Source organism: Oreochromis niloticus, linkage group LG3 (genome assembly GCF_001858045.2).
Source record: "Oreochromis niloticus isolate F11D_XX linkage group LG3, O_niloticus_UMD_NMBU, whole genome shotgun sequence".
Lineage (NCBI taxonomy): Eukaryota > Metazoa > Chordata > Actinopteri > Cichliformes > Cichlidae > Oreochromis > Oreochromis niloticus.
In genome coordinates this window covers 35,551,174-35,577,934 of record NC_031967.2, presented here as the reverse complement: position 1 = coordinate 35,577,934, position 26,761 = coordinate 35,551,174, and the positions used below count along the sequence as shown (strand labels likewise).

The 26,761-nt window shown below is 42.6% G+C and overlaps 1 protein-coding gene and 3 long non-coding RNA genes across 4 annotated transcripts; 3 read left to right on the top strand and 1 right to left on the bottom strand.

Moving 5' to 3' along the window:
* Nucleotides 1-2,268: 2,268 nt before the first annotated feature.
* On the bottom strand, nucleotides 2,269-3,113 carry LOC109198981 (uncharacterized). The gene is made up of 2 exons (XR_002059499.2): nucleotides 2,802-3,113; nucleotides 2,269-2,418 (listed from the first exon to the last, which is right to left on the bottom strand). It is a non-coding gene; the product is annotated as an uncharacterized LOC109198981 (long non-coding RNA).
* Nucleotides 3,114-11,906: 8,793 nt separating this feature from the next.
* LOC109198970 (uncharacterized) lies at nucleotides 11,907-14,404 on the top strand. The gene is made up of 4 exons (XR_003215951.1): nucleotides 11,907-11,968; nucleotides 13,810-14,000; nucleotides 14,099-14,212; nucleotides 14,367-14,404. It is a non-coding gene; the product is annotated as an uncharacterized LOC109198970 (long non-coding RNA).
* Nucleotides 14,405-14,853: 449 nt separating this feature from the next.
* Nucleotides 14,854-16,063, top strand: LOC109198975 (uncharacterized). Its single transcript, XR_002059492.2, has 3 exons — nucleotides 14,854-15,313; nucleotides 15,418-15,539; nucleotides 15,682-16,063. It is a non-coding gene; the product is annotated as an uncharacterized LOC109198975 (long non-coding RNA).
* A 1,259-nt stretch (nucleotides 16,064-17,322) lies between these two features.
* Nucleotides 17,323-19,200, top strand: LOC109198935 (proline-rich extensin-like protein EPR1; the record flags this gene model as incomplete). Its single annotated transcript, XM_025904916.1, has 1 exon — nucleotides 17,323-19,200. A coding segment is annotated over exon 1 (1,647 nt), but the record flags the coding sequence as incomplete, so codon positions are not given.
* Nucleotides 19,201-26,761: the final 7,561 nt, after the last annotated feature.

The window sequence follows — 26,761 nt, the reverse complement described above, 5'->3', positions numbered from 1 at the left end:
CAGATCAACTGCCCATTTGCACAGGTGCAAAGGTAACTACTTGGACAAACTGCCCGAAATGCATTGACAGAAACATTTCAGTGATTTTGAGTCAATCTGGACTCCAGATGCGGTAATAGCGTTACGTTTTTGTCGTGATAATCGTGATGACAGCTTAAACTGCGTTAACGCATTAATTTTGACAGCACTAATATATATATATACACATCTATATATCTATATAGATATATAGATATACACACAGATAGAGAGTTGGACCTGACTAAGGCCTCTTCATTTATAAACAGATTATTTGTCGAAATCACTGTTGGTCACTAGCAGTGTTGGGTAAGTTACTTTAAATTAGTAACTTAGTTACATTACTAGTTACTTCTCTAAAAAAGTAACTCAGTTACTTCAAGTTACTCGTTACTTTCAGAGTAACTAGTTACTAGGGAAAGTAACTTTGGTTTTACTCAGAATTCTCTTGTTAATGTGTTGCTTCCATATCTGGATACCCAGCAAGATTGCCAGTCTTCTAGCTTGCTTGCTTGCCACAAGTGCACTGTGCCACCTACCAACAGAAAAGAAAAAATAATGTGCACATTTCCATGAGAGAAATCCCACGCCTGGACCGTCGTTGACCGCCGCCATGATTCTAGCTTGCTTTTTACATCCAACACAAAAACTGCAGTCGTGGTGCTTTTGATTGTACTCAGAACTTGGAAATTCTGCCTTCTGAATAGGAAGATGTAGGTAACACCAGACTGCAGATGAGCTGCATACAGAGCTGGACTGGGACAAAAAAATCGTCCCGGGCATTTTGTCTAGAGACCGGCCCGCCATTATAGGAAAAATCATAAAGCCTTTGAATGAAAACAAACACTGTTGTGACAGTGATGTACACTGTTCTGATGGTATATATATATCAATCTATCAATTGTTTGTTGTAAGACTCAGATAATTATTTTTTTAAAAGCTAGACATTTTAAATGAGAATAAGAAAGTATTTCTTTGTGCCCCCCTCTCCCTGTTAATGCCCTACCTGGCCCCCTGGCAAAAGCTTTGCTAGATCCGCCCCTGCACAGTTACCAGCTGTCAGCTACATAGAAAAGGATGCTGGTGTTATTTGTCTCAGAAACAGTTCATAACTTCCCTTCAACTCATTCATGTCACCTAAAGGGTAAACCTGTTTCTCCATCACCTGTTCAGCTCTGATGATTCAGTAAGGACATCTCCTGGTTTCATCTGCATGTTTCCCTCTCACCAGATAACCAAACTGATAACTGATATCTGATATCTCCAGCAAACATCAGCTGATACTAGAAATTAATATTAAATAAATTCTAACAACAGCTGATCAAGCTTAAACGTGCTGCTGTTGTTTAGCGTGACCTCCGCTGGTTTCCTCTTTCTGGCGCAAAGTGAGCGATAAATAAACAAGAGAGAAAAGCCGATCAGCTGATCATTGATCAGTTTCGTGATTGAAGTAGAAACGGGAGAGAATGAGAGAAGAAGAGGCAGCTGTGCAGCTTCAGCTTTGTGTCTTTTTCATTGTAGCTGAAGTCCGGGACAAACTGTTCCTTTTCACCTCAGTACGAAACACGTAATATTTTCTCTGAATACCAGACGATTCTGTTTTTTACGGCAGGGTTGGCAACTCTAATAATTAACCGTATGAACAAAATAAAGTTCAACATCAGTAACATAGCACCCACCCAGCTGTATAGAAACTCCGTCATGCTAGCTAGCACGTGTAACCTGGACGTGTGTCCCTCTATCTATAAAGAGATGATCTATACTGCTCGCCCAAGTGCAATGTCTATAATATCTGAATCTAGGTTTGGGAAGGAGATTGGCGGTAGCAACTCTGTAAGAGCAATAAGACTTCCAACCCACATAACACGCACGACCACAGGTTGGTGAAACAAGGCTTGCTTTATATATATATTTTCCTTGGATCAGTTCCCTTTGCTCATCCTCAACATAGGGATACCTTCAAATGCAGTAACCATCTCAAATGCATCACAAAAATAATTGAAACAATCAAAACAGATGTAAGACCAGAAAGAAAATACAATATTTCAACACCCCAAAGAAAAGGAAAAAGAAAAGAAAATGTGGTACCACTAGACTTCTACTGGTTGTCAACCGTGAGTTTTTATGATATCAGTTTCATTTAGTTACCAGTCTATTTGGGTTTGAGAACAAAAAACAACCTGAGCTCCAGGCGAAGAAAAAAGTAGCAAAAGAAAATGGTAAAGTATCTCTCAGGTGGACTTCCTTTTGTTTTTTCCTACCGCCCTCCTGGTACGGCAGGCATCAACGAGTCGCGTCCTGACACACAGAAGGCCTCCACAGCAGCAACAGTGTCCTAGATCTGCGATGGCAGCTCCTTATGCAGCACACATGGAATTGTCCCTCAAAAAAAAAAACAGTCTGCACACAACATGCAGAATGTTAGATGTCCACATTTCTTAAAAGTCCTTATTCCTAATGTCCTTGGTTCTTTTTAAATATTAAAATAAATTGCATCTTGAGGCAAAAGTAAATACACTGGCATTACTGTGCATCACCCGCAGTTACAGCTACAGCACATGAACTGCGCATAACCACTTAGCTGGCCGCGGCTGAACTAGCAGGCCCAAGAAAGGAAAAAACACTAAACACTCATGATAAACAAAACCTGTCACAACATCGCAATACTATGAAAACATCTTAAACATCCTTAAACAACATTTACTACTATTCTGACTGGTTAGTTATTTTTTTTTAGTGCATTGAACTGCAATAGCGGTGCTAAGTGAGCTAGGCTAACTCACCAGAATAGTTCAAAAAGTTCGAAGAAACACTCCGACTCCTTCGAGGTAGGTACCCGTCTGGGGTTCACCGCTTACAGCAGCTGTCTCACAAATGTTAATGGAACTTCTTTTCTCTCTTTCAACTGGGAAAAACCGTGCTTCGTGGCAGCATGGAGTTTTTCCTTGCCGTCTTTGTTCCTCTACACCACGCCTTCACACGCACCGAGCTGCAGGTGATGCCTTCAGGGCAAGCCCGGAAATTAAACTATCAGACGAGAAGTACGATGCATTCAAAGAACCCTGTACTCCTGATTGCTGTAAATCTTACCAGGGTTACACACGCAGTACGAAAATGTCAGCATACCGAAAATAAACTCCACCTAAACTTGGTTTATATCTGACTCAGATAGACTGCAGGTCATAACGTCTTACCTGAAGTTCAGTTCACCTGACACTCAGACCGGCGGCCGCTTCGGGTCTCTCCTCTTGCCTCCCTTTTCCTTCATCCACCTGCTGGCCTCCACCACTTGCTAATGTTACTGAATCTGTGGAAGCTCCGCGATGCCACCACACGAAGTAACGAATAACGAGCCTATCTAAATCCCAGTAACGAGTAATGCATTCCTGATTTTGGCATAATAACTAGTTACCGTGCTCGTTACCACAATAATAACGTAGTTACTGTAACACGTTACTTAATAACGCGTTAGTCCCAACACTGGTCACCAGTGGACTTCCCAGGCTTTAGTATATTTACCACTCTGTCAATCAATGTATCCTGTAATGTATCTTGTATGTCAATCAATGTGTCCTGTAATCAATTCAATGTATCCTCCCCTCTCATTGGTCCACTTTTATTGCCAGCAGTTTTCCCATCATCTTCTAAAGATGTTTAATGTCGCTGAGTTTCACTTTGCACATTTTAACACTGAAGTTTATGGGGAGTGTAGAAATGTTTAGCTTATTTTAGAGTTTAGACATGTAGGAATGTTTAGTTTGTTTTAGAGTTTAGAAATGTGTTAAGATCAGTGTTGGGACTAACGCGTTATTAAGTAACGTGTTACAGTAACTACGTTATTATTGTGGTAACGAGCACGGTAACTAGTTATTATGCCAAAACCAGGAACGCGTTACTCGTTACTGGGATTTAGATAGGCTCGTTACTCGTTACTTCGTGTGGTGGATATCGCGGAGCTTCCACAGATTCAATAACATTAGCAAGTGGTGGAGGCCAGCAGGTGGATGAAGGAAAAGGGAGGCAAGAGGAGAGACCCGAAGCGGCCGCCGGTCCGCATGTCAGGTGAACTGAACTTCAGGTAAGAAGTTATGACCTGCAGTCTATCGGAGTCAGATATAAACCAAGTTTAGGTGGAGTTTATTTTCGTTATGCTGACATTTTCGTACTGCGTGCTAGCTAGCATGACGGAGTTTCTATACAGCTGGGTGGGTGCTATGTTACTGATGTTGAACTTTATTTTGTTCATACGGTTAATTATTAGAGTTGCCAAACAGAATCGTCTGGTATTCAGAGAAAATATTACGCGTTTCGTACTGAGGTGAAAAGGAACACAGTTTGTCCCGGACTTCAGCTACAATGAAAAAGACACAAAGCTGAAGCTGCACAGCTGCCTCTTCTTCTCTCATTCTCTCCTCTCCCGTTTCTACTTCAATCACGAAACTGATCAATGATCAGCTGATCGGCTTTTCTCTCTTGTTTATTTATCGCCCACTTTGCGCCAGAAAGAGGAAACCAGCGGATGTCACGCTAAACAACAGCATCACGTTTAAGCTTGATCAGCTGTTGTTAGAATTTATTTAATATTAATTTCTAGTATCAGCTGATGTTTGTTGGAGCCACAGCTGTAAAGCTGCTGGTCATGATATCGGTTTGGTTATCTGGTGAGAGGGAAACATGCAGATGAAACCAGGAGATGTCCTTACTGAATCATCAGAGCTGAACAGGTGATGGAGAAACAGGTTTACCTTTTAGGTGACATGGATGAGTTGAAGGGAAGTTATGAGTTGTTTCTGAGAGACAAATAACACCAGGATCCTTTTCTAAGTAGCTGACAGCTGGTAACTGTGCAGGGCGGGTCTAGCAAAGTGTTGCCAGGGGTCCATGTAGGGCATTAACAGGGAAAGGGGGGCACAAAGAAATACTTTTCTTTCTTATTCTCATTTAAAATGTCTCGCTTTTAAAAAAAATAATTATCCGAGTCTTACAACAAACAATTGATAGATTGATACATATATACCATCAGAACAGTGTACATCACTGTCACAACAGTGTTTATTTTCATTCAAAGGCTTTATGATTTTTCCTATAATGGCGGGCCGGTCTCTAGTCAAAATGCCCGGGACGATTTTTTTGTCCCAGTCCAGCTCTGTGTGCAGCTCATCTGCAGTCTGGTGTTACCTACATCTTCCTATTCAGAAGGCAGAATTTCCAAGTTCTGAGTACAATCAAAAGCACCACGACTGCAGTTTTTGTGTTGGATGTAAAAAGCAGGCTAGAATCATGGCAGCGGTCAACGACGGTCCAGGCGTGGGATTTCTCTCGTGGAAATGTGCACATTATTTTTCCCTTTTTATTGGTAGGTGGCACAGTGCAGTTGTGGCAAGTAAGCAAGCTAGAAGACTGGCAATCTTGCTGGGTATCCAGTTACGGAAGCAACACATTAACAAGAGAATTCTGAGTAAAACCAAAGTTACTTTCCCTAGTAACTAGTTACTTTGAAAGTAACGAGTAACTTGAAGTAACTGAGTTACTTTTTTAGAGAAGTAACTAGTAATGTAACTAAGTTACTAATTTAGAGTAACTTACCCAACACTGGTTAAGATAGAATGTAGAATTATGGTAGAGACACTGACACTGCCCTGGATATAAATAAAGGCCTGACTGTGTCATGAACTTAGGAGTAGATCTTAGGAGACCCTCCCCAGTTGAACTGTGAAAGTAAGACAAAGAGGAGTTAATGCTGAGTGGAAATTCCCCAGAGGATACCTGTGTGGGGGACTCAACATTGTAACTTGATAACTGTGGTCTGGAGGGGAGATGGTATTTATGGCCCCTAGGAAGAGACACACACCCACAGTGTTTTAACTGTTACACTCACACATCCACATGCACACTCACTCACGTGCACTCACATAGACACGCGGGTACGTGCACACACAGGCACTCACGTGCTCGTGCATACACACACAGACATACAGAGTTTCCAGCACACCGTGGGGGATTTATGATGGGGTCGCCTCTATAAAGCTGCCTGGAACTAACAAAGGGGTGAAGATTGTTTCAGAGGGACACCGGCCTCGTCTTCCCTTCTAGAAGTGCATGCTTAAATGAAGATGAATAAAGATGAATAAAGATTTTGTAAAAATAACTACTGAGTTCCGGTGCCGTTTTCTGGATCCCTCGACGAATAAAAGAACCGGGGTAAAATTGATTTCGTAACAGTTTTGGTGCCGAAAACCCGGGATTCGCTCGAGGCCCAGAGAGGAATGGGCAGAGCTGAGATCGTGAAACGAGGCGAACGGAGAGCTAGCTCACATGATTAAAAGGTAAGCACGACCTCTTTATTTTCGAACCGTGCATATTGTTTAAAGCCTAAATTATCTGTTCGCTAAGTTGAGCGTGTCTCAGTGTAAATTCACTCAGTATGTTAAAGAAACGGTGTGTGATCCGTCTTAGTTAGTAATTAATAGAATCGGTCTTGATGCATTCTCAATCATCCAGGAAAGTAAATCTCCAAAAGTTGAATCTGTTCATCTGGACGTAGCGTTTTGTGGGAGAAACGTTTCGTCACTCACCCAAGTGACTTCTTCAGTCTCAGCTGACTGCAGGTTTCCCCAAACCTTATAAACAGTACATTTGCATAATGACTGAAACCAGCCCACTGAAGGAACAATGGGCTGTGAGGTCAGTTCCTTAATCATAATTATGCAAATTCCCATGACCATTGATCAACAATCACTGACCAAAACCCACTGATCAAAGAACACTGATCAATGGCCATGAGTACCATCCCTGGAACACCACCAAGCCATTGGTTCAGATATGTGGATGACACCTGGGTGAAAATCAAATCTCAGGACGTACTACATTTCACGGATCACATTAACTCGGTGGACCAACACATCAAATTCACCAGGGAGGATATGAAAAGTGGCAGGTTAGCCTTCTTAGACTGTGAGATTTCCATCAGTAATGGGGGACATCTAAAAGCTGACGTGTACCGTAAACCTACGCATACGGATCAGTATCTAAGGTTTGACTCTCATCATCCACTGGAGCACAAACTGGGTGTCATCAGGACGCTACAACACAGAGCGAACACCATCCCCACTGACACAGCGGCCAGGGAGGCAGAAGAACAGCACATCAAGAAGGCCCTGAGTAAATGTGGTTATCCCAGCTGGACTTTTGTCAAAGCTGGGAAGGCACCTAAAGAAAGCTCCAGCCGATCCAGGAGAGAAGGACAACCGCTGCCCAGGTGAAAACCTGTAGTGATCCCATATGTGTCAGGAGTATCGGAACAGTTGAGACGCATTTTTTCTAAACACCGGGTCTCTGTGGCTTTTAAACCCCAAAATACGCTGCGCCAAAAACTGGTCCACCCCAAGGATCGGGTCCCCCGACACAAACAGAGTAACATAGTGTACGCTGTTAAGTGCCAGGAGGATTGCCAGGATTTATACATCGGGGAAACCAAACAACCTCTAGCGAAGCGGATGGCACAACACAAAAGAGCAACCTCATCAGGCCAGGACTCTGCAGTTTATTTACACCTACAGGCCAGTGGACACTCTTTCAACAATGAGGATGTACACATCCTGGACAGGGAGGAACGCTGGTTTGAGCGCGGAGTCAAGGAGGCCATTTACGTGAAAAGGGAAAGACCATCTCTGAATCGAGGAGGGGGCCTAAGGGTACATCTTTCGCCATCTTACAACGCTGTGATTGCAGCCATTCCCCAACTCTCTGTGAATGGTACTCATGGCCATTGATCAGTGTTCTTTGATCAGTGGGTTTTGGTCAGTGATTGTTGATCAATGGTCATGGGAATTTGCATAATTATGATTAAGGAACTGACCTCACAGCCCATTGTTCCTTCAGTGGGCTGGTTTCAGTCATTATGCAAATGTACTGTTTATAAGGTTTGGGGAAACCTGCAGTCAGCTGAGACTGAAGAAGTCACTTGGATGAGTGACGAAACGTTTCTCCCACAAAACGCTACGTCCAGATGAACAGATTCAACTTTTGGAGATAATAGAATCGGTGTTTCATCCGTGGCGGTGTGTGATCCGTCTTAGTTATTAGGAAAAAAGTGGCGGTGTGTGATCCATCCTCCGTGCATTAAAGCAGGAAACGTGTTACTATTAGTTAGAAAGCGGGGCTGGAAGGCCTCGTCGCCAGCTCAGGGCTGTGTGTGTTCCGGGGTTGGTTGCCCCACCTATTCTCGGACGCGGGGGTAGGACCTGTGGGACAGGAGATCCAGGCTGGTTACCTAGGCACCGGGGACGCCTTAAATAACTAAAGCTAGGTGTTGGATCCTAGTCGCGGTTGATAACCTGCATGAGAGTGGGGGCAAGTTGCTTCGTTGACTGCAGTGTGTGTAGATTGCGTAGTGTGGGTGAAACCGCAGATAGAATCTGTGTTCCGTCTGAACTACGGGAGTCAATTAAAGTAACAAAAACAATTCGCGTCTAAAAGTGTGTGTTTGGGGAAATGTGTGAGTGTGTGTAGGAACTAAGAGATTTGAGTTTAAGATTGTGTTTTTGTGCTGTATGTGGACGGGAGGCCGTGCCACTGATTGTTGTGTATTCTGAGTTTATTGGGGATTGAATTTGACTGTGTTTCTACGGTGGCCCTGAAGTGCAAACCACAAAAACAAATCACAAAACGCACAACAAATTGAAAAGCGCAAAAACAAATTGAAAAGCGCAAAAACAAATTGAAAAGCGCAACAACAAATTGAAAAGCGCAACAACAAATCACAAAACGCAAAAACAAATTGAAAAGCGCAACAACAAATCACAAAACGCAAAAACAAATTGAAAAGCGCAAAAACAAATTGAAAAGCGCAAAAACAAATCTCTTAACGCAAAAACAAATTGAAAAGCGCAACAACAAATCACTTAACGCAAAAACAAATTGAAAAGCGCAAAAACAAATTCACTTAACGCAAAAACAAATTGAAAAGCACAAAAACAAATCACAAAACGCACAACAAATTGAAAAGCGCAACAACACATCACAAAACGCACAACAAATTGAAAAGCGCAAAAACAAATTGAAAAGCGCAAAAACAAATCTCTTAACGCAAAAACAAATTGAAAAGCGCAACAATAAATCACTTAACGCAAAAACAAATTGAAAAGCGCAAAAACAAATTCACTTAACGCAAAAACAAATTGAAAAGCGCAAAAACAAATTGAAAAGCGCAACAACAAATTGAAAAGCGCAACAACAAATCACAAAACGCAAAAACAAATTGAAAAGCGCAACAACAAATCACAAAACGCAAAAACAAATTGAAAAGCGCAAAAACAAATTGAAAAGCGCAAAAACAAATCTCTTAACGCAAAAACAAATTGAAAAGCGCAACAACAAATCACTTAACGCAAAAACAAATTGAAAAGCGCAAAAACAAATTCACTTAACGCAAAAACAAATTGAAAAGCGCAAAAACAAATCACAAAACGCACAACCAATTGAAAAGCGCAACAACAAATCACAAAACGCAAAAACAAAAACCAAACCGGAAGAGGTAGGTACCAATGCTGCAACAACAGGCATCACTGATTGGATGATGGATCCGGTAGCCTTTTGAACCGGAAGTTGTTCTGCCGAACGTGGTTATGAGAAAGAGCAGTCAACGGCTGTATCCCAATTCAGGGTCTGCAGCCTTAAAGTACGCAGCCTCAACGATCCTCAAGGGCCGCGTACTTAAAAACGCTAAGGCCGGAAGTGCGAGGCTTGTGAAATGGGACGGTCTAGCCTCCGTCACGCTGCCCAGGTTGCCTAGCAACCATAACACCAACCGCTGGAAACGTTTCATACAGCTTTGACGGAAATGAAGGAGAACATATTTTGTTCGTGTGTTTGTTTCTACACGAGCTTTGTGTGATTTAATACGTATCTGAGGCTGAGACCACAGGACTGTAAAATATGATTGCTGGCCTTCAGTTCTGTACTGAACAGTCATTTAAGATTAGCTAGTAAATAACAATTAGCTAATGTTGTTCATGAGACTAAAGTCAGTGTAAATATGATATGGCCAATATCATAGTTATTATATTAATCATAAGTTATTACAGCAGTGAGTTTGAACTCTCAAATCAAATCACTTCTATTGTCACATCACATGTGCAGGTACACTGGTACCTGCACATGTGAGTGAAATTCATGTGAGTGAACTCTGTGTCTAATACTGAGCTTCAGTAAAGATTCAAGTTGCAGTTATTTATATGTCCTATCACCTTAAATCTTCACTCAAAGACAAGTATCTTTGACAGTGTATATGTAGATGTATTATATATAAGAGACAAATATTGTCCGTGTAATATGTTGGCATTACTAAATTTGGCTCAATGCTTACATATATGTGTAAAAAGAAAATGTACGAGCTGTGATAACTGTGTCTGATAGAATGAAGAGTAGACTGATATATGAAATATTCCTTTATTGGGTGAGAAAATCAGACCATGTCATAACTGCTTTAAGTCATACAGAATAGATATCAGAGCCTTAAACAGGCTGACTTCTGCTAAATGGGTCAAACTGGGCAGAAAGTATACAAACACATAACATCCTTATAGAATATGATGTAACACTATAGATCAACTTACCTCAGAATATATAAAGCATATAAACAATTACAGCAATATGATGCAACAAACACAGCAGTGCTACTAATCCAAAATACTCAAAGCTTCATAGAACTGAAATAAACATTTATTTTTAGCTCCATTCTGCTGCTGATACATACTTTAGGTTTCTGAATATTAAACTTGTTGCTGCCTTTCATAGTGTGTAACTTGAAGGCTCTGAGTACTTTCTCCCACACTGAAAACACTGGGATGATCAAATTATCTGAACATTACCTAATAAGACTGATTCAGGACAGACAATTAGTTATTTTAAATGTTTCTAGCAGTCCTTCACAAACAGGAACAGTCTGTCTATTCTCCCCATCTGTCAGCTGCTGCTGGCTCTTCCTCCTCCTCTTCCTCACACACTGCTGAGTTTGTCCTGGTGGATCATCAGGGGTGCAAAGCCTCACAGATGATGTGCAGCAGTGGGTCCCTCAGTCTGTCCTCACTCTGGACACTTGCAGTTGTCACACATGGAAATCAAATGTGTGATAAGCCAACACGTTCTCACTCCCAACTCGTCAAATGTGTGACGCATGGTCAGGCTCCCTCTGCTTCACTTATCGACGCGCAGGGTACCCCCCTAGCGTCGAGAATTGACGTGCAGGGTCCTCCTATTGAATACTATAGCGCTCCCTAATCGTTGTTTATCGACGAAAAGAGATTTCCGCGCAAGAGCCTGTTGTTCGTATATTTATATATTTCAGAAATCACATTGTAGTGACGTGTACTCAACACAATATATTATATAATGTAAGCAACTACCTGAGAAACAGCAGATACAGCAGATAAATTAATTAGTCAGATGTCAGATAGTCAGATGTCTATTCATATTAATGTACAGAATTCACCTGCTGCTGCTTCTACTGCACATTCACCCAATGTATATACTATATATATATTTATAATGTTATCCCTCTACCCCCCCCATGTTTTTTGCACATGTCGAGGATCGTGTCAGGATACATTTCACTGTGTGTTATACTTGTATAACTATGCATGTGACAAATAAAGAACCTTGAACCTTGAACCTTGAATTATAGGCTATTACTTTTGCATTTATGGAGGGAGAGGTGTATGCTGGGTAATGGCACAGCTAGCGACTGGGTGACTTTATTCACCCGCTTCGGCTGTTATCAGTCCATCAGGCGTTATTAGCAGAAATCAGTCCCATAGATATGGGCCATCTCCACCTGCTAGATTGTTCAGAAGGTTGTTATCATCCATCCAGATGGAGGATCAGTAACAGGAGCGTGGAAGACTCCAGAATCCACTCTGGCTGGAATCCGGTGGATACAGCAGTGTTACAGGTAAGACCATTTAAACGGACGGCATAGAATGACTATTAAAATTCAGCGAGTGTCAATAATGTTAATGTGGTTATGTTAGTAATACACCGAGTGCTAATATAACAGCTTTAAGATGCATTTGTAGATATTATTACGTGTTTTACCGTCTTTATGGTGCTAGCTTAAAGTTACGGTGTAAACGTTAGCTTATATTGTAGTAAAGCTGTTACTGTTTAAACGATGTTAGCACAGAAATATTAGCTTCTGTCATGACTGATGAAGTTACTAGTTAATAAAGTTTCCAGTAAAGTGATTAATCGCAGCCACAGGTTGACAGTAAATATCTCGATTAGCTTAAATGCATCTGTAATAAATATGTGCAAGTTTCAGTGCTTCGTTTAAACTGTATGATACTTATACTGACCCGGGGTCAGTGTAAAATACAATCCTAGCTGTGTGAACAAAGCCTGGCTCCTTTAATCCTGCATGACAAACCTCAGGATGCAGGTTATTATTACTCTTTCCTGCTTGCACACCTGTCACACCTGAGAGTCAGCTAGAAACTTACAGTGACGTGGACATCATGCAAAGACTGCCAGACTCTGTAATACTGCAAATGATCAGTGACTCAGGTTAACACTAAACTTTAAACGGTACCTCTGTGTCTCTGTGTGTGCTGAACATTTAGGATTAAGTCAGGCTGCATCAGCTGAATCTGTTATTTGTAAATATCAATATTTTTTATTCAGGTGTGGGGATAATATGTAAGACTGCAGTGAAGCGATGTACCAGATTAATCCCTGGCCAAAGGTATCGTACTTAAATCAGACTACTGATCCAGCCACATCAGCCTTTTGTGAGGTCTGTTTAAAGTAGACTTAAAATGAACTGCAGGTTCCTGAGAGGTGGACTGTGAGCACAGAAACACATGTTCATACATACAGCTGCAGCAAGCTTACATTAATTTTAAATAGATTTGTTACTCTGACGTCTGTCTCTCTGTTAGTCCTCTGACAGACTGGTACCTGTCCAGGTGTGCTCTACCTATGACTACTGGGACAGGCTCTTGCTCCTGTAATAGAAATTTTCTATTATTCTCATTTAAAGTATTTAAGTGCTTATGCATATGCTTAGTTGTGACACTGTTATAGACTGATCAGTGAAAGTTTCTAAAACTAGATGAACTTACTTCAGCATCAGCAGCTTGAGAAAACAACTCCCTTTACAGGTGCTGATAAGGCCAAGGGCACAAAACAGCTTAACCATTGATCCGTTAGGTTTCATAGCGAGACGCGTGAAGTGTGGTATGATCAGTTTGTAACTTCCTCCCTCTTCCTTGGAATGCATAAAGGAGTGGGAGCACCACTTCTGTGGCAGAGCTGACATGACTGTGAACTGTGATGTTTGATGTGTGTTGGCTCTCCTGCGCGCAGTAATAAATAGCTTGATCACAGCTCTTTCTGTGTTGCAGACTTTACAAAATTCCACGATACCCCCCACCCTCCCACTGTGAACCTGAATTGAATATTCAGAAGAAAATGAATGGATAGACTGACATTTGTTTAAATAGTTCTAGAAATCTGAGCTGTTGGTGTGGTAATAATATTAGAGCTGGCAATCTTTCTTACTGAATCTCTACTCTGAGTCATGTTACCTGAGATTAATTCTATGTTTACCTGACAGCCTGGAGAAATGTGCTGTGTGAAGGATGTAAATCAAATCAGATCTTAACTGCTTACATTTAAGGAGCCTGTTCATATTTAATTGTAATATGAACCAATGATTTTCTGATTGCTGATTCTAAGACAGTCTTTGTGGAAATTTGGCTTTTTGTCATTTTAATTCTCTTTTCCGTTTTCCAGAACAGTTCTCCACAGTCGCTGTCCACATGGGTCAGTGGGACCAAGCAGCACTCTGCTAATGTGTGGACTCTGACCAGCAACATCCAGCAAGACCCAGGCAGCGTTTTCTATCTCCCAGCTGGAGTTTTTTGTTTGTGACGGGAGAGTCAGATTTTTGTTGAAGCTGGAGGAACAGCCTCACACTTGCAGAGGTAAGTCAGTTTGCAGAGATCCCTCCCACCCTGGCTTTTATGTGGCAGATTTCTTATCTGAAACAGTAATATTTCAGTGACTGCTGCTTATACCACAGGTTAATACACGCTACTGATCCGTGATGGGAGAATCATCACCTCTGCCAACAAAGAAGCCTGGTGGATGTTTGTTTGCAGTCTGATGATGGGACATCATGCTCTGCATCTTCAAAGTTTGTCTCTTGATTATTATTCATACACAGTAATGTGAAGTATGCTTATATCCAGTATAACTGGACCAACCTGGTGCTCTTCATTTATGGAGGCTGTTGAGTCTGAATGTTGGATGTTGTGTATCTCGTGTTCTCTGGGCTTTGTTGTCCTCAGTCTTTTTGCAGGATCAGAAAACAAAACCAGGAGGCCTGTAAATGTTTCTTCTCCAATTGGATGATGATAAGACTGTGACACGGGATGCCACCTTTAGTCTTGTGATGAAGCAAAGCTCAGGAAGAAGTGTGATTAAATGGTACCCACATGTGTGCTGCTGAGAAGGATGTACAGGGGCACCTGCAGCCAAATCCAAGCCTCCTCAGGTTAGTTGTAGTTGCAGAATGCTTTAGGACTGAGACAGCTGAGGCATCAAATGTTTGATTAAACGGATGAAAAAGAGAAGTTTCTTCCCTGTAATTATCACTTTTTAAAATCTGTAGCAACTTCAGGTCTGTCAGCGTGCTGAGGTCACAGAAACAAGAAAAGAAGCTTGACACTTCAGAGTGTTGTTTACAGTTTTCTGTCATCATGATCTCCCCTGAAGTTTATCACTATTATACAAGCAGTAAGTCCACAATACTGTAATGATGATTCTGAGTTTGGTCACAGTTGCATAATATTTTAATAATATACAATTATTTTTTGTAATTCATATTTTTTCTGTTAATTAAAAATTTACTTTGTGAAATTTGTATTTGAGAATGAAGAATGTGACAATATATTGTCCAGTGCAGTGTTATGAAATGTATATTTGTTTTATGCTTACAGATATGTTTTTCTTGACAGAGGCTCTGCAGAGGTTAGACAAAGCAGAGAAAATATGTGCTTTACATTTTACTGTGATTTACTGGGATATTTGTTGCCTGATGTTTAGCAGGAATGGAGAAATGGAATCAAAGGGAGATGTTTTTGATGTTTTTGTAATGATGTAGGTAAATCTCCAGTTTCTGAGTGAGGGAGAGAGGAGTCATCATCCAGGTAAAGTGACGTGGATCAGTGGATACACTTGTCTCCCCTTTAGAGGAGATACTCTTAGAGAGAGACGATCCGAGTCATCATAAAATGTTAGTGCTTTCAAATACACAAACATTTTTAAAGGACAAAAACGAACATCCCACTTTGACTGTAATACAATTAAATCTTTGCATCTGTGTTTTCAAACTCTCAGATGGGAAGGATATCACTATTGGACTGTCTAACCTGCAGGAGCAGCACTGAATGATCACCACACATGAGCATGTTCCTGCAACATTCAGCATCTGATCTGCCATCTGTGTGCTTCTGCTTTTGGTAAGTAGAGTTACCTAACTACAGTAACTCTATACACATGCCATCCATTTCTAACGGCCTGGTTACTTCCTGTCAGTTATTTTAGAAACCACGTGGTCACCTGACCTACCACTGTTTCTTCTTCTTCCCCTTAATGTTGAAGTGTCAAATGTCAAACAGCTGGAGAGGAAACTACACCAGTGTACTGGGATGCTTCATCAACACGTGCCAGACGCTGTTCCTCATTTGTTACTAACAAAGTTCACCAAACTCACACAGTTTACATTCTGTATGTTTCCATCTTTACCAGCCACACTTTACCCGCAATTAAGCAAATAATCCTTAGAAATCCTCGTTTTTCTCTTTTGTAATTGATGATAATTCAGTGAATATACTGCGCTGCTTCCTTTTATTGCGTCTCACATTGTTTTAAGTTTTTCAGTGTCCAGTTATTTTTTTACTGCTGTTTGAATTCTCTGCATGTTCTCTGCATGTTTGACCCTGTAGACTGTTTAATGGACTGCTTGTCTTGTAACTGCTGCCTGTTTTTGACTAAAGATTTGGATTTCTGACTTTAACACAGCCTCTGCGTGTCCTCCCTTTGTGTCCTCTTCCTCTGTGAATGTGTTGCATGTGTCACAGATTCATTTTATTAACAGCTTTCCCACAGTCAGTTGCATCAGCATTCATTCACAGCACATTGCAGAAGGATTCAGATCAATACAGTGATCTTATAGTCAGAATTATCCTGACAGACTCCCACTGTAAATTATCTTTCATCAGGTCAATTTTAAAGTTCAGTATTTCAAAGCAGGAGTTATGAAGAATCATACTGGCATTAGGACTGTAACAATATGTACTTACAAAGTCAAAGTTTTCTAACTATGTTAGAATATTGGAAGACAATCAACTTTTAGTGTTTTCTGCATATTAATTATACTGAAATAGAGATGGTGACCATAACTGTACAGAAGTATATTAAACAACTGACAATCTAACAAACATCATTGGCCTGAGCCGTCATGCACAGTGAGTCTGATCCTGTGCTGTGAGAGTCTGACAAGCATGTTTCTGGTCAGTTTGGAAGAAATAACATCACAATGTTGATCTTTTTTTTAATATTCCTTCTCTTTTACAACATAAACTGTGATCAAAGCTACTTATGTTCACAGCATGTAATAATACTGATAGTCCAGGGCATTGTGGTCTGTTGAGCTAGGGTTAGGGTTAGCAATTCAGACATATGTAATCAATCTCTTGCTGGATATAACAAACACCTAGGAATTCATATTATAATTTGATTTTCATGAAATATTCATATTCAGTATCAGTCATTTTATATTATAACCATGTATCCACCCAGGCTCATGGTGGGGCAGGGCTCTGTCCTGGGATGCTTGAGTACAAGGTAATGTACACCTTGACCAGGTATCCAGTCTGTCAGAATTGTTTTCAATATTTGTGTCATGGTTCTGGGTTGGTGACCCAGTGTTTTTGATTTTGTACTCTTATTTTTGATATTATGAATTATGACAGTTTGTTTTGGTTTCCCAAGTGTTCATTCTGTGCTCCCTCTGTTTTCCGTCGTCCCTGCCTGTGTATCCCCTCTAGTGTGGTCAGGTCCCTGTGTGAAGCCCGCGTCTCGGAGTCTGTGTCCTTGCGTGTGTGTGTTTCCTGTTTTATATTGAAGGTCCGTGTCTTATGTGAATGTGTCCTGCTTTGCTTCCCTGTCTCGTCAGTCCTGATTTCTCCCAGCTGTGCCCTCCTTCTGTGTCTCATTCCCCTCGTTACTTCCCAGTGTATTTAAACCCTGTGTTTCTCTGAGTCAGTGTCGCATCGTCCCTCAAGCTGTGTGTTTCCTTGTGTGCCTCCCCGTCAAGTGTAAGTTTATATTTCCCAGTTTAGTTTTGTATGCTTTCCCCTGCCAGCAAATAAGGCTGAGTTTTGAGTTCATCCTTCGAGTCTGAGTGTCTGCACCTTGGGTCCTACTCCTGCCTGCCACACAGCGTTTCATGACAGAACGACGCGACCAGACATGGACCCAGCAGCACTCAACCCACCAGAAGAACTGCGTCAAGACATTATTTACTCTGTGGAGAGACTCCTTAGACTCTGGCTAGAACATGAGGGGAAGGAGCTCCATTGCGCTTTGGAAACTAAGCTACAGAGATTGATTTCTGGTCTCCCTTGGCTTCTCGGTGCGCTCCACCCACTCGAACAGGATTTTATCCTAAATGAGCTACACATTCATCCCCCAGCTGCTACAACTCACCTGCCTGACAGGCCGGACGTGGAGCTGCCCGGCCCATTGGAGTCATCATCAAAAAGGAAGCGGCGATCACGCCGCCGACGTCCATCACCACAGCCAGACCCCGTGACCTCTGAGTCGCCAGCTGTGGTAAAAGAAAGAGACGATATTCAAGAGTTTCCTGAATTTGGGACTGTTCATTCTGGAACCATTTGTTTTCACTCAGCTGCCCAGCCTCCTGTAGCTCACTCAGCTGCCCAGCCTCCTGTAGCTCACTCAGCTGCCCAGCTAGCTGCGTCTCCTGTGTCTCCGCTAGCACAGTCATTTACTCCGCCACTAGCTCCATTTTCACCTCAGCTATCACTCCAGCCATTAATTCAGTCTGCTCTTCAGCCTCCTTCAGTTCGGCCTGCCACTGAGTTGCCCTTAGCCCCATCATCCACACTACCACCTGCTTCTCTTCCACCACAATCATCACTACACTCAGCCGTCCAGGCTACCACTCAGTCAGTCATTCACTCTATAGCCCTGCCATTAATGCACTCTGTAGCTGAGCCATTAGCCGCCTGGCCCGCAGCCAATTCAGCCACCCTTCCACCCGTTGCACCTCAACCACAACCGTCACTGCAGTCCCCAGTGCAGTCTCCGGCAGTTCAGCCTTCCCCAGTGCAGTCTCTGGCAGTTCAGCCTTCCCCAGTGCAGTCTCCGGCAGTTCAGCCTCCCCCAGTGCAGTCTCCGGCAGTTCAGCCTCCCCCAGTGCAGTCTCCGGCAGTTCAGCCTCCCCCAGTGCAGTCTCCGGCAGTTCAGCCTTCCCCAGTGCAGTCTCCGGCAGTTCAGCCTTCCCCAGTGCAGTCTTCCACTCAACCACCAGCTCCACTTTCTCCCCAACCGTCACTACTACCTCTAGCTCAGTCTCCTGTACAGTCGCCTCTAGTTCGGTTCCCTGTGCAGTCACCCCTAGTTCATTCCCCTGTGAAGCCATCAACTCCACCACCCACTCCTCTTTCACCACCACCAGTAGCTCAGCTCGCACCTGACCCATTGGCCCAGTTCTCCGTAGCAGTTCGGTTTTCTGGCCAGCGTAACATTGAGCCAGGGGTCCCAATTCCCTGTGGCTCTACATCAGCTCCTGCTGGAAGCTCTGAGCCCATCCAGCACTCCGCGGCTCCCATGCCGCCACCTGCCTTCTCCGCTGGAGGGTCCGAGGGGCCCGTCCAGCCGCCTGCCTCCGCTGGAGGGTCCGAGGGGCCCGTCCAGCCGCCTGCCTCCGCTGGAGGGTCCGAGGGGCCCGTCCAGCCGCCTGCCTCCGCTGGAGGGTCCGAGGGGCCCGTCCAGCCGTCCTCATCAGCTGCATCGCCCACGCCGTCGCCGGCAGCGCCACCGTCTCCGGCTTCCAAGCCTTCGAGCCTTCAAGCCTCGCCGCCCACGCCTGGTCCAGCCTCTGCTTCGGCTTCAACGTCGCCTGGTCCTGTGGCTGCCACGCCCCCGTCTGTTCCTGCCTCGTCAGCTGGAGGGCCCGAGGAGCCCGTCCAGCCGCCTGCTGCAGCCTCACCTGCATCGGCTTCGGCTTCGCCTGGCGCAGCCTCTGCATCAGCCTCACCTGCATCGGCTTCGGCTTCGCCTGGCGCAGCCTCTATCTTGCCTGGAGCTGCGGGGGCCTCGCCGTTCTCAGGTCACCAACTGCCGCCTCGGCGTCGCCGGCCGCTTTCCAGGCCTCTGAGTCGGCATCATGGCCGTCAAGGGCGGCCCCCGAACTGTTTGCCCGCCGTCGCCGTCCGCACGGCCGGACCCCGAACTGCTTCTACATCATCGCGGCCGTTGCTTTCCGCACGGCCGGCCTCCTGACCGGCTCTGTCGCCTGTGCCACCCACCTGGTCGGCCCCCGACCGTTTGACTTGTGAACTTTTGTGCCGGCGACCTCCGGGTCGGCCCCCTGAACTGTTTTTCTGTTGCCGCCGTTGCCGTCTGCACGGTTGGGCCCCTGACTTCCTGCTGAACTGTTCTTTGTGCGCCTGTGGTTTTTTTTTTGTGCGTGTGTCGTTTTTGGGCTCCTGTTTTGTTTCGCTTCGGGCCCTCCTTCCTGGGCCCCCGCCGCCTGCCCTGGTCGGGTTGTTTTCTGTTTTTGGTCGTTTTTGTTTTCTTGTGTTGGGCTGTCTGGGGCCAGCCCTTGTGGGGGGGGGTACTGTCATGGTTCTGGCTCGGTGACCCAGTGTTTTTGATTTTGTACTGTTACGGGTTCGAAATTGAGGATGAGAGTAAAACAATGATGGTCCAGAAGAGGTCAATCAAACAATTGATTTTTAATGAATGCACGCAGCGTGGAGAGGTGCAAACTGCAGAACAGTTGTAGATCTCTGCCCAAAATACACTCTAGATTGCTTTTATAACATCAGGGTATTGTAACGCCCCTTCTTGCGTTTACAAGCACATAATTTGCATGTACAGAACATTCATGTATTTTAAGAATTAAATGCAACATAGAGGTTCCTCCTTGTGGCATACTCTTCCGAATATGGTGATGACCTAAGGCCTTTGAGGTCACCCTGGACTGGACATCCTTCCGTCACCTGTAACTAGGCAAACTCAAATACCACAAGAAGCTGAATACATTCAGGCCTTTACTCAGCTACTATTTTACTGTAACAATATACTCAGCCTATAAGCTTTTAAGATTATAGATTTAACTCAACGATTTAAGTGGTTGTAACTGCACCTGTAATAAACATGTTAATATTAGATTATGATAACCCCTGTAATACAAATTATAACATAATGCCAACAACTTCAATAAATGCTTGGATGAAATGATAATTAATGCAATGATAAAGATGATGGTTATGAACAGTAACCCTAAAATAATTCCTATAATTCTACAATTCCCTCTCTTGACGTCTCTTCCAGAGACGTCACTCCTTGACCCACTCTGTCACCTCTAGATCCATTAATGGCATCATGGGCCCCGAAACCACCATTCCCAGGTCTACTGCCTTCGCTCTGACCCTCTCTAGCCGTCCCCTGACTCAGCAAACCAGACAATAACCTCACGTCATCTAGGTGGTCCAGTAATAAAACGCCAGCTCCCACTTGAAAACACTTCATGCTTAAGTGGTCTCTGCTCCTTTCCTGGGTCCCTCTCTAGTGGAAATCTAGTGGAATGGACCCTCGTCATCAATCACTAAGTAAACTGAATTGGCGCAGGTCTCAAATAAGAAGTAGAAGACACTTGGGCCTTCGCTCAGGCCTGCTACTAGATTTATGTGTATTATAAGCATGCATGCAATTAACCTGCTATGTTCTCATCTTCCCTCAACATGTATCACCTGGACACTCTCACCAGTGAAGCTTAAAACCCTTTTGGACGGAACATCAACTCTAAACAAGCACAGTTATGCAATGTGTATAAAATGAACTAAACCTGTGAATAGAATGAATGTGATGACAAACCTATTCAATGCAATATGAACCCTGTAAACAATATTACTGGTAAACAATGCTGTAAAACATGTTCTTAATGCAATCATAATAATGTAGATTATATAATAGGAATAAAGAATTTCCCTCAACCCAGGCAGGGTTCGCAACCCTCGCCATTATCTTTACCAACCATCCTCTGACACAAGGAATGATACCACAACTAGCGATGACCAATATTCCCAAAAATACAGTCAAAGAAAACATCACTGACACTTGCCAAGTTTACTTAGCCACACCTTTCCATTGTCCAAACACAGATGTCATCCAGGACGCCAGCAGATTTTCGATACCTGAGTGCTCATGCATGGTTTTAGATAATTCGATTTTGCTCTCCCGTCAGTGAACTCGGACCTAATTGTTCTGCGAACCCCATCATGGCGTCCCTGGTTTGGTTAGAGAGTCTCAGCAGGTTGTAATGAACATAATGCGGCCAACATTTTTCTTAGGCGTTACCCAAAGAAATATACTCTCCAATCCTGCAACTACCTGACTTACCAGCTTGCACTCATTAGGAACTCCCCTGGGCACTCCTATGGAGTCTATCCAGGTCGGCGAGTTCAAACGAGGATCATATGCATGGGTAGTCTGGGTCCCTCTTTTGGCCAAAATGTATCTCTTACGTATGGCAGCTAAAGTTCACGTGTTATGTTGTGGAATAGCCTTTACCTGGTTTCCAATAAGCATGATCGGAGCTCCCAATCGCACCATCGCACATGTCCCTACGCTTCCCATAGGAACACGAATATCTTCCCCACAGTATTAGTAGAGCCCACTTCTTGCCCATGTTCCAATTACCGTGGTAGGGTCGCTTACATTGTTGGTGGTTCGTCCTGTGAGTGTGACAGCACACCTAGTTGGGTCGATCTCTCCCACCTTGTACTTTTCATTATCTGTAGAAAACTTGAAACATGTAATTATCTTATTTTAGCATAAATGGTCCCACTGCTGGCTTTGAAATGGCAGGGAAAAGTCTGGACAACAAAGTACAGTTGCCAGTAGTCACTCCACTTCTAGTTAACTGTAACATACAATCATAGCCCCACTCATCCTCTAATGCAATGGTGCGGGCTCTGTAAACAACCGTGACCTAGCTGAAGCACAGGCAACACAGTCAGATACATGTTGTTCTCTAACATCTTGAGCCACCCAATCAAGCCAGAGGTTACTGTCCTTGAAACCCGTGGCGCGCTTTATCAACTCTTTAAGCTTCAGTCTAAAGTAATCTGTTGTCAGAAGTACTCTCCCTTTTGGTTCCTGTTCCTTTTGAGCTACTGTTCCCGAAGTTACCATCTGATCAGTCAGAATGGTGATTAAGCTTTCTGCGAGCGGCTTAGACTTTGCATCAACTAAATTTACCCTAAGCATATCATGGGGTGATTGCAGACCCGTACATCATACGCTCTCCAGCTACTACTAGCTCCTGTACACTTAATGACGTCACACAAATCAAATGTGAATGAGCTGGTAGACCCTTTACCATAATTCAACCCTATGCCCTTATTCCTGCTGAGACACTCATCACCTTTACCTGACCCCTCGCGCTTTTGTCTTTTTTACCGATCCTGTTTTAGCAACTACAGTCTCAGGAAGTGCTGGGCTGGACTGGCCTCCGTGTTCAGACAAGTGGTTCGGAGTGCCCTGCAAAATATAGACAATAAACAACACAGCCATAGTTAATATCATTGCATACAATAAACATGTAGTTGTAAGGAACATTCTAATCAGTTTTCTCATTACGTGTCTCTGATTCGTGTGTTTGCATCATGTTATATAAACTTTGTATACTTTGTAGTGCATTATGCTAAGCAAACCAACCCTTTCAATTCCCCAACCCTATCTGTCTCCTCAACGGGTTGTATGTTTTCAATGTTTCCTTATTATTTTGTCATAAAATAAATCAAACAAATAACTTAAGCTGTGTGACGGCACCTTGCGTTTACGCCAGGCTGTGAGCTGCCCTGAATCTACTTGCTACACCCCCCTTTCACCCAATTTAATTTCTCAATCTTAGTTTAAACTATTCCTGACCTTCCCCTTCTCTCATCTGATCATCTCAAGCACGTCCTGTACCAAATTTGCTTCCTCTTTTCAAGCCCACATTTAATTACAAGCTCTAACACATTTGCCCTATACGGCGGTCTCGACGTGTTTCCTGTCTACTTACAAAAATACCAGAGTTATTCTCAGAACTCAGAGCTGAAGTTCCCCTTTTCTAAGTCTGTATGTTCAAGAAGAGAGCAAGCTGCTAGTCGGTAAACAACTTTATCATCACATAAGTTATTAGGTAAAAGTCACGTAGACACATTTCATGTAGCTAATAACATATATACAATTTTCCTTTGACATATCTGTATGTGCACGCCTAAATTATAACCTCTTATTCTAGAAATCAAAAATAACCTGAAAATAACACTTTCTGCCTCAGTTTTACCATACCTAAATTATCAAAAAACCTAAACATCATCAAGTAATCCTAAAACCCCTTTCAAATTAAACCTTAAATCCTGTAACTCCCCCCTTTTTGTGACACATCTCATGTGTTACAAACTCAAAATCCTTCACTCAGGTTAGGGCATTAAAAGAAAAGGTTAGTCATATCATATTAAGTCTACATGCTCCGGACCTTCAAACCTGTTTTTAAGGAATGAAATCAAATTAATCATCATGTCAAATCTTTTCTTGGCTCCATCCACCGCCTGCATCCTTGGAATGTCCTAGAAACAAAAACCTGTGTGTTAACCAGAACTTCACATTTCATACTCAATTTCCCCACTTATGATCCAACCTGTGTTATAACACAAAATAAACTTAAACAGAACAGTTATTAATCATGTGTTACCTCAGTTAATGGTAACTTGAGTTACCTCAAACAATGTTTCCAATAAGCATTTGGCATTCTATAATGTAATAACATAATCCAACCCCAGTAAATAATTTTCTCAAAACAAACATCAACATCCCCAGAATTAAGTCTTCCACTCCTCCTGTTTGTCAACCTTTTATTTATTTCCCCTCTTGGTCCGATCACTCGCATTCACTCACATGCATTCACACATGATATTTTTTGCTGATACTGCAGCCTTCTGCGCACGTCATCAGATGCTCCACATCAGCAAAATGAGCTCAATCATTTGTTTTATTTCGTTTTTCCTTTTTAGGAAAATAGTTCTCTATACTTTTGACTGGATTGACTCGCTGCAATCCTTACTTGGTAATTTGTCCGCGCCGTCAGTTCACTCTCTTCCAGGCCTACTTAGAGCAAAAATGAGAAAAAAGAGAGCTGATTGTTAGCTCATCAAAGTACAAAACAAAATCACCTGACAGGTTTTTTCTAAGTGCACTGTTATAAAAACTATGGGCCCTTTTAGACATGTCCATGTTTATCAAAACTCCCTCTATTAAAATGAAAAACAACAGCCCCAAAAAATCTTAAACCATCTTAAATTTCACCCATTCAACGCACTGAAAACCTTGTCCAAACTGCACCGTTTTACACACAACCATGTCCCCTTAGACACTTCACCATACTTAGATTCAGCCTAAAATATAAACACGTTATAACAATGTGTCAACACTAAATTATAAATTTCTTGTCCAAATCTGCACCTTCAACAGAAATGCATGTTGAAACCTTAACACCTTATTGAATTATTTTCATTTTCTTTCTATACTAATCACTTACTTTTATCAATCAGTGCAAAAGCACTCCTAACTCACTCTTATAAAACTGCTTTAATCACTTTTCTTCTGTTAATTTCCATTTATTTTATTAAACATTCACACCATTCTCTCACTCATACAACCAGCAAGCTGATCTTCATTGCATACGCTTGTGTTCTTAGCCGGGTTTTCAATCAATGTCTCTATGCATCAAGCTTTGATTAGACAAGCTTCATGAGCTTGTCTTTGTAAGGTTAATGCATTTTCTGTTTGTGTGTGGTATTTTGCATCTATGGCTTCGCAGTCTCCCAGACTCCTTCCCAATTCTCCAGTTAAGCAGTCAGTTTTTTCTTTCCCCGAATTACTAGCCCAAACTTTTGATTTCCCACCTTAAATAAAAGCACTCCTGGTCTTCAGCCAGGAGCTAGGGCTTACTTTTCAGGTTCCTGGACACATCATTCTGTGAACAATTCAACCAGAAACTTGCCTTAACATATCCATTGATGTTAACCTATAATTTTCTTCCGACTGCTGCTGTGGAGAATTTGTCCGGTTCTGCTTTACTCCTGAAAATAACAAAACTAAGACATTTTCATTATTATCACAAGTGCCTAAATAACCCATTTCTCTATCTCTGATCAGAAACACCAATTATGCCATGCATGTAAGCGTGTTCTTCCTTGCATTTTATGTTAATTGAGTGTAAACTGCTTCTTCATTGCATCCTATATATTCATATTTAATTTATGCATTTCACCACTGAGCTTTAGATTCAAACTATCTCACTTCTAATTCATTTCAAAAATAATCTCACATGTAACAATTTGTATGTGTGTTTTCTATTCCTTAAGGTAATGACAATTATTTCTTTCATTATTCTCACCTTTTCTAGTGTTTACCTCTTTGTTATGCTGTGGTGGACATCCCTAAACAGTCATGAGTTCAGGCTTTCAACTTTCAATCCAATTATATCCTATATTCTCGCAGTCAAACTCGTCCAGCTTCACCTGAGACTGGACCCTATCCCTTTCTCACAGTGCCCTGTTCGGGCTTCAAAGCTCCAGCAAACACAGTCTGTTTCTTCTCTGTTTTGGTCTTTCCGTATTCTTCTTCGAAGTTAAGTTCCCGTCCGGCTTTTCAGTCTTCTCTTCCAAGATTACTTCAAACATGACAAATATGACACTCAATGTCCAGTGCTCTTCCACAATTCTTTATCCCACTGTTCAACTGCCCAGCCTGTATTTTCACAGTACATGTTGCATTACTCTTACATGCTGCTGCTGGTCGTCAGTCGTCATCAGTGTTAATGGATCAGTGGCACTGTCGTTTGCCTGCTGTATTCGAGTCCGCGATGTTCTGTCAGTCTTCATCAGGCGATTCACTGTCCTTTGAACTTCTTCTCAGTTTAGGGACAAAGTGACAGGTGAAGCTGTAGAATTTCAGCCAAAAAGTGGCCTGTTTTTCCCAATTGTTCCTCTATACTTTCTGCCGGTTACTCAAGGTTCAATGTTGAGAGAATTCCACCTGTATTGGCACACTAAAGCATACAATTAGTATTATATTCATTTTTTATCTTAAAACCTCGATTTGCTTCATCTTCTTAGAATTTAACTCTGTCCATTTCTCTGGGTGCTCCCCTGACATCATCAGTCACACACACACCTTCCTGTCACACACACAGCAGCACAGTATTTCCTATTTCTCTTTCCTGTTTCTACAGATTAATCAAACACTTGTTTTTTCATATTTACAGTCTACAAACCCTCTTTAGTTTTACTAAGTCTTGGTCTAAAAACAATACACCTTCCTTTCATACACACTTTTAAATAGAGCTCTTTCAAACATAAAATAAACTCAACCT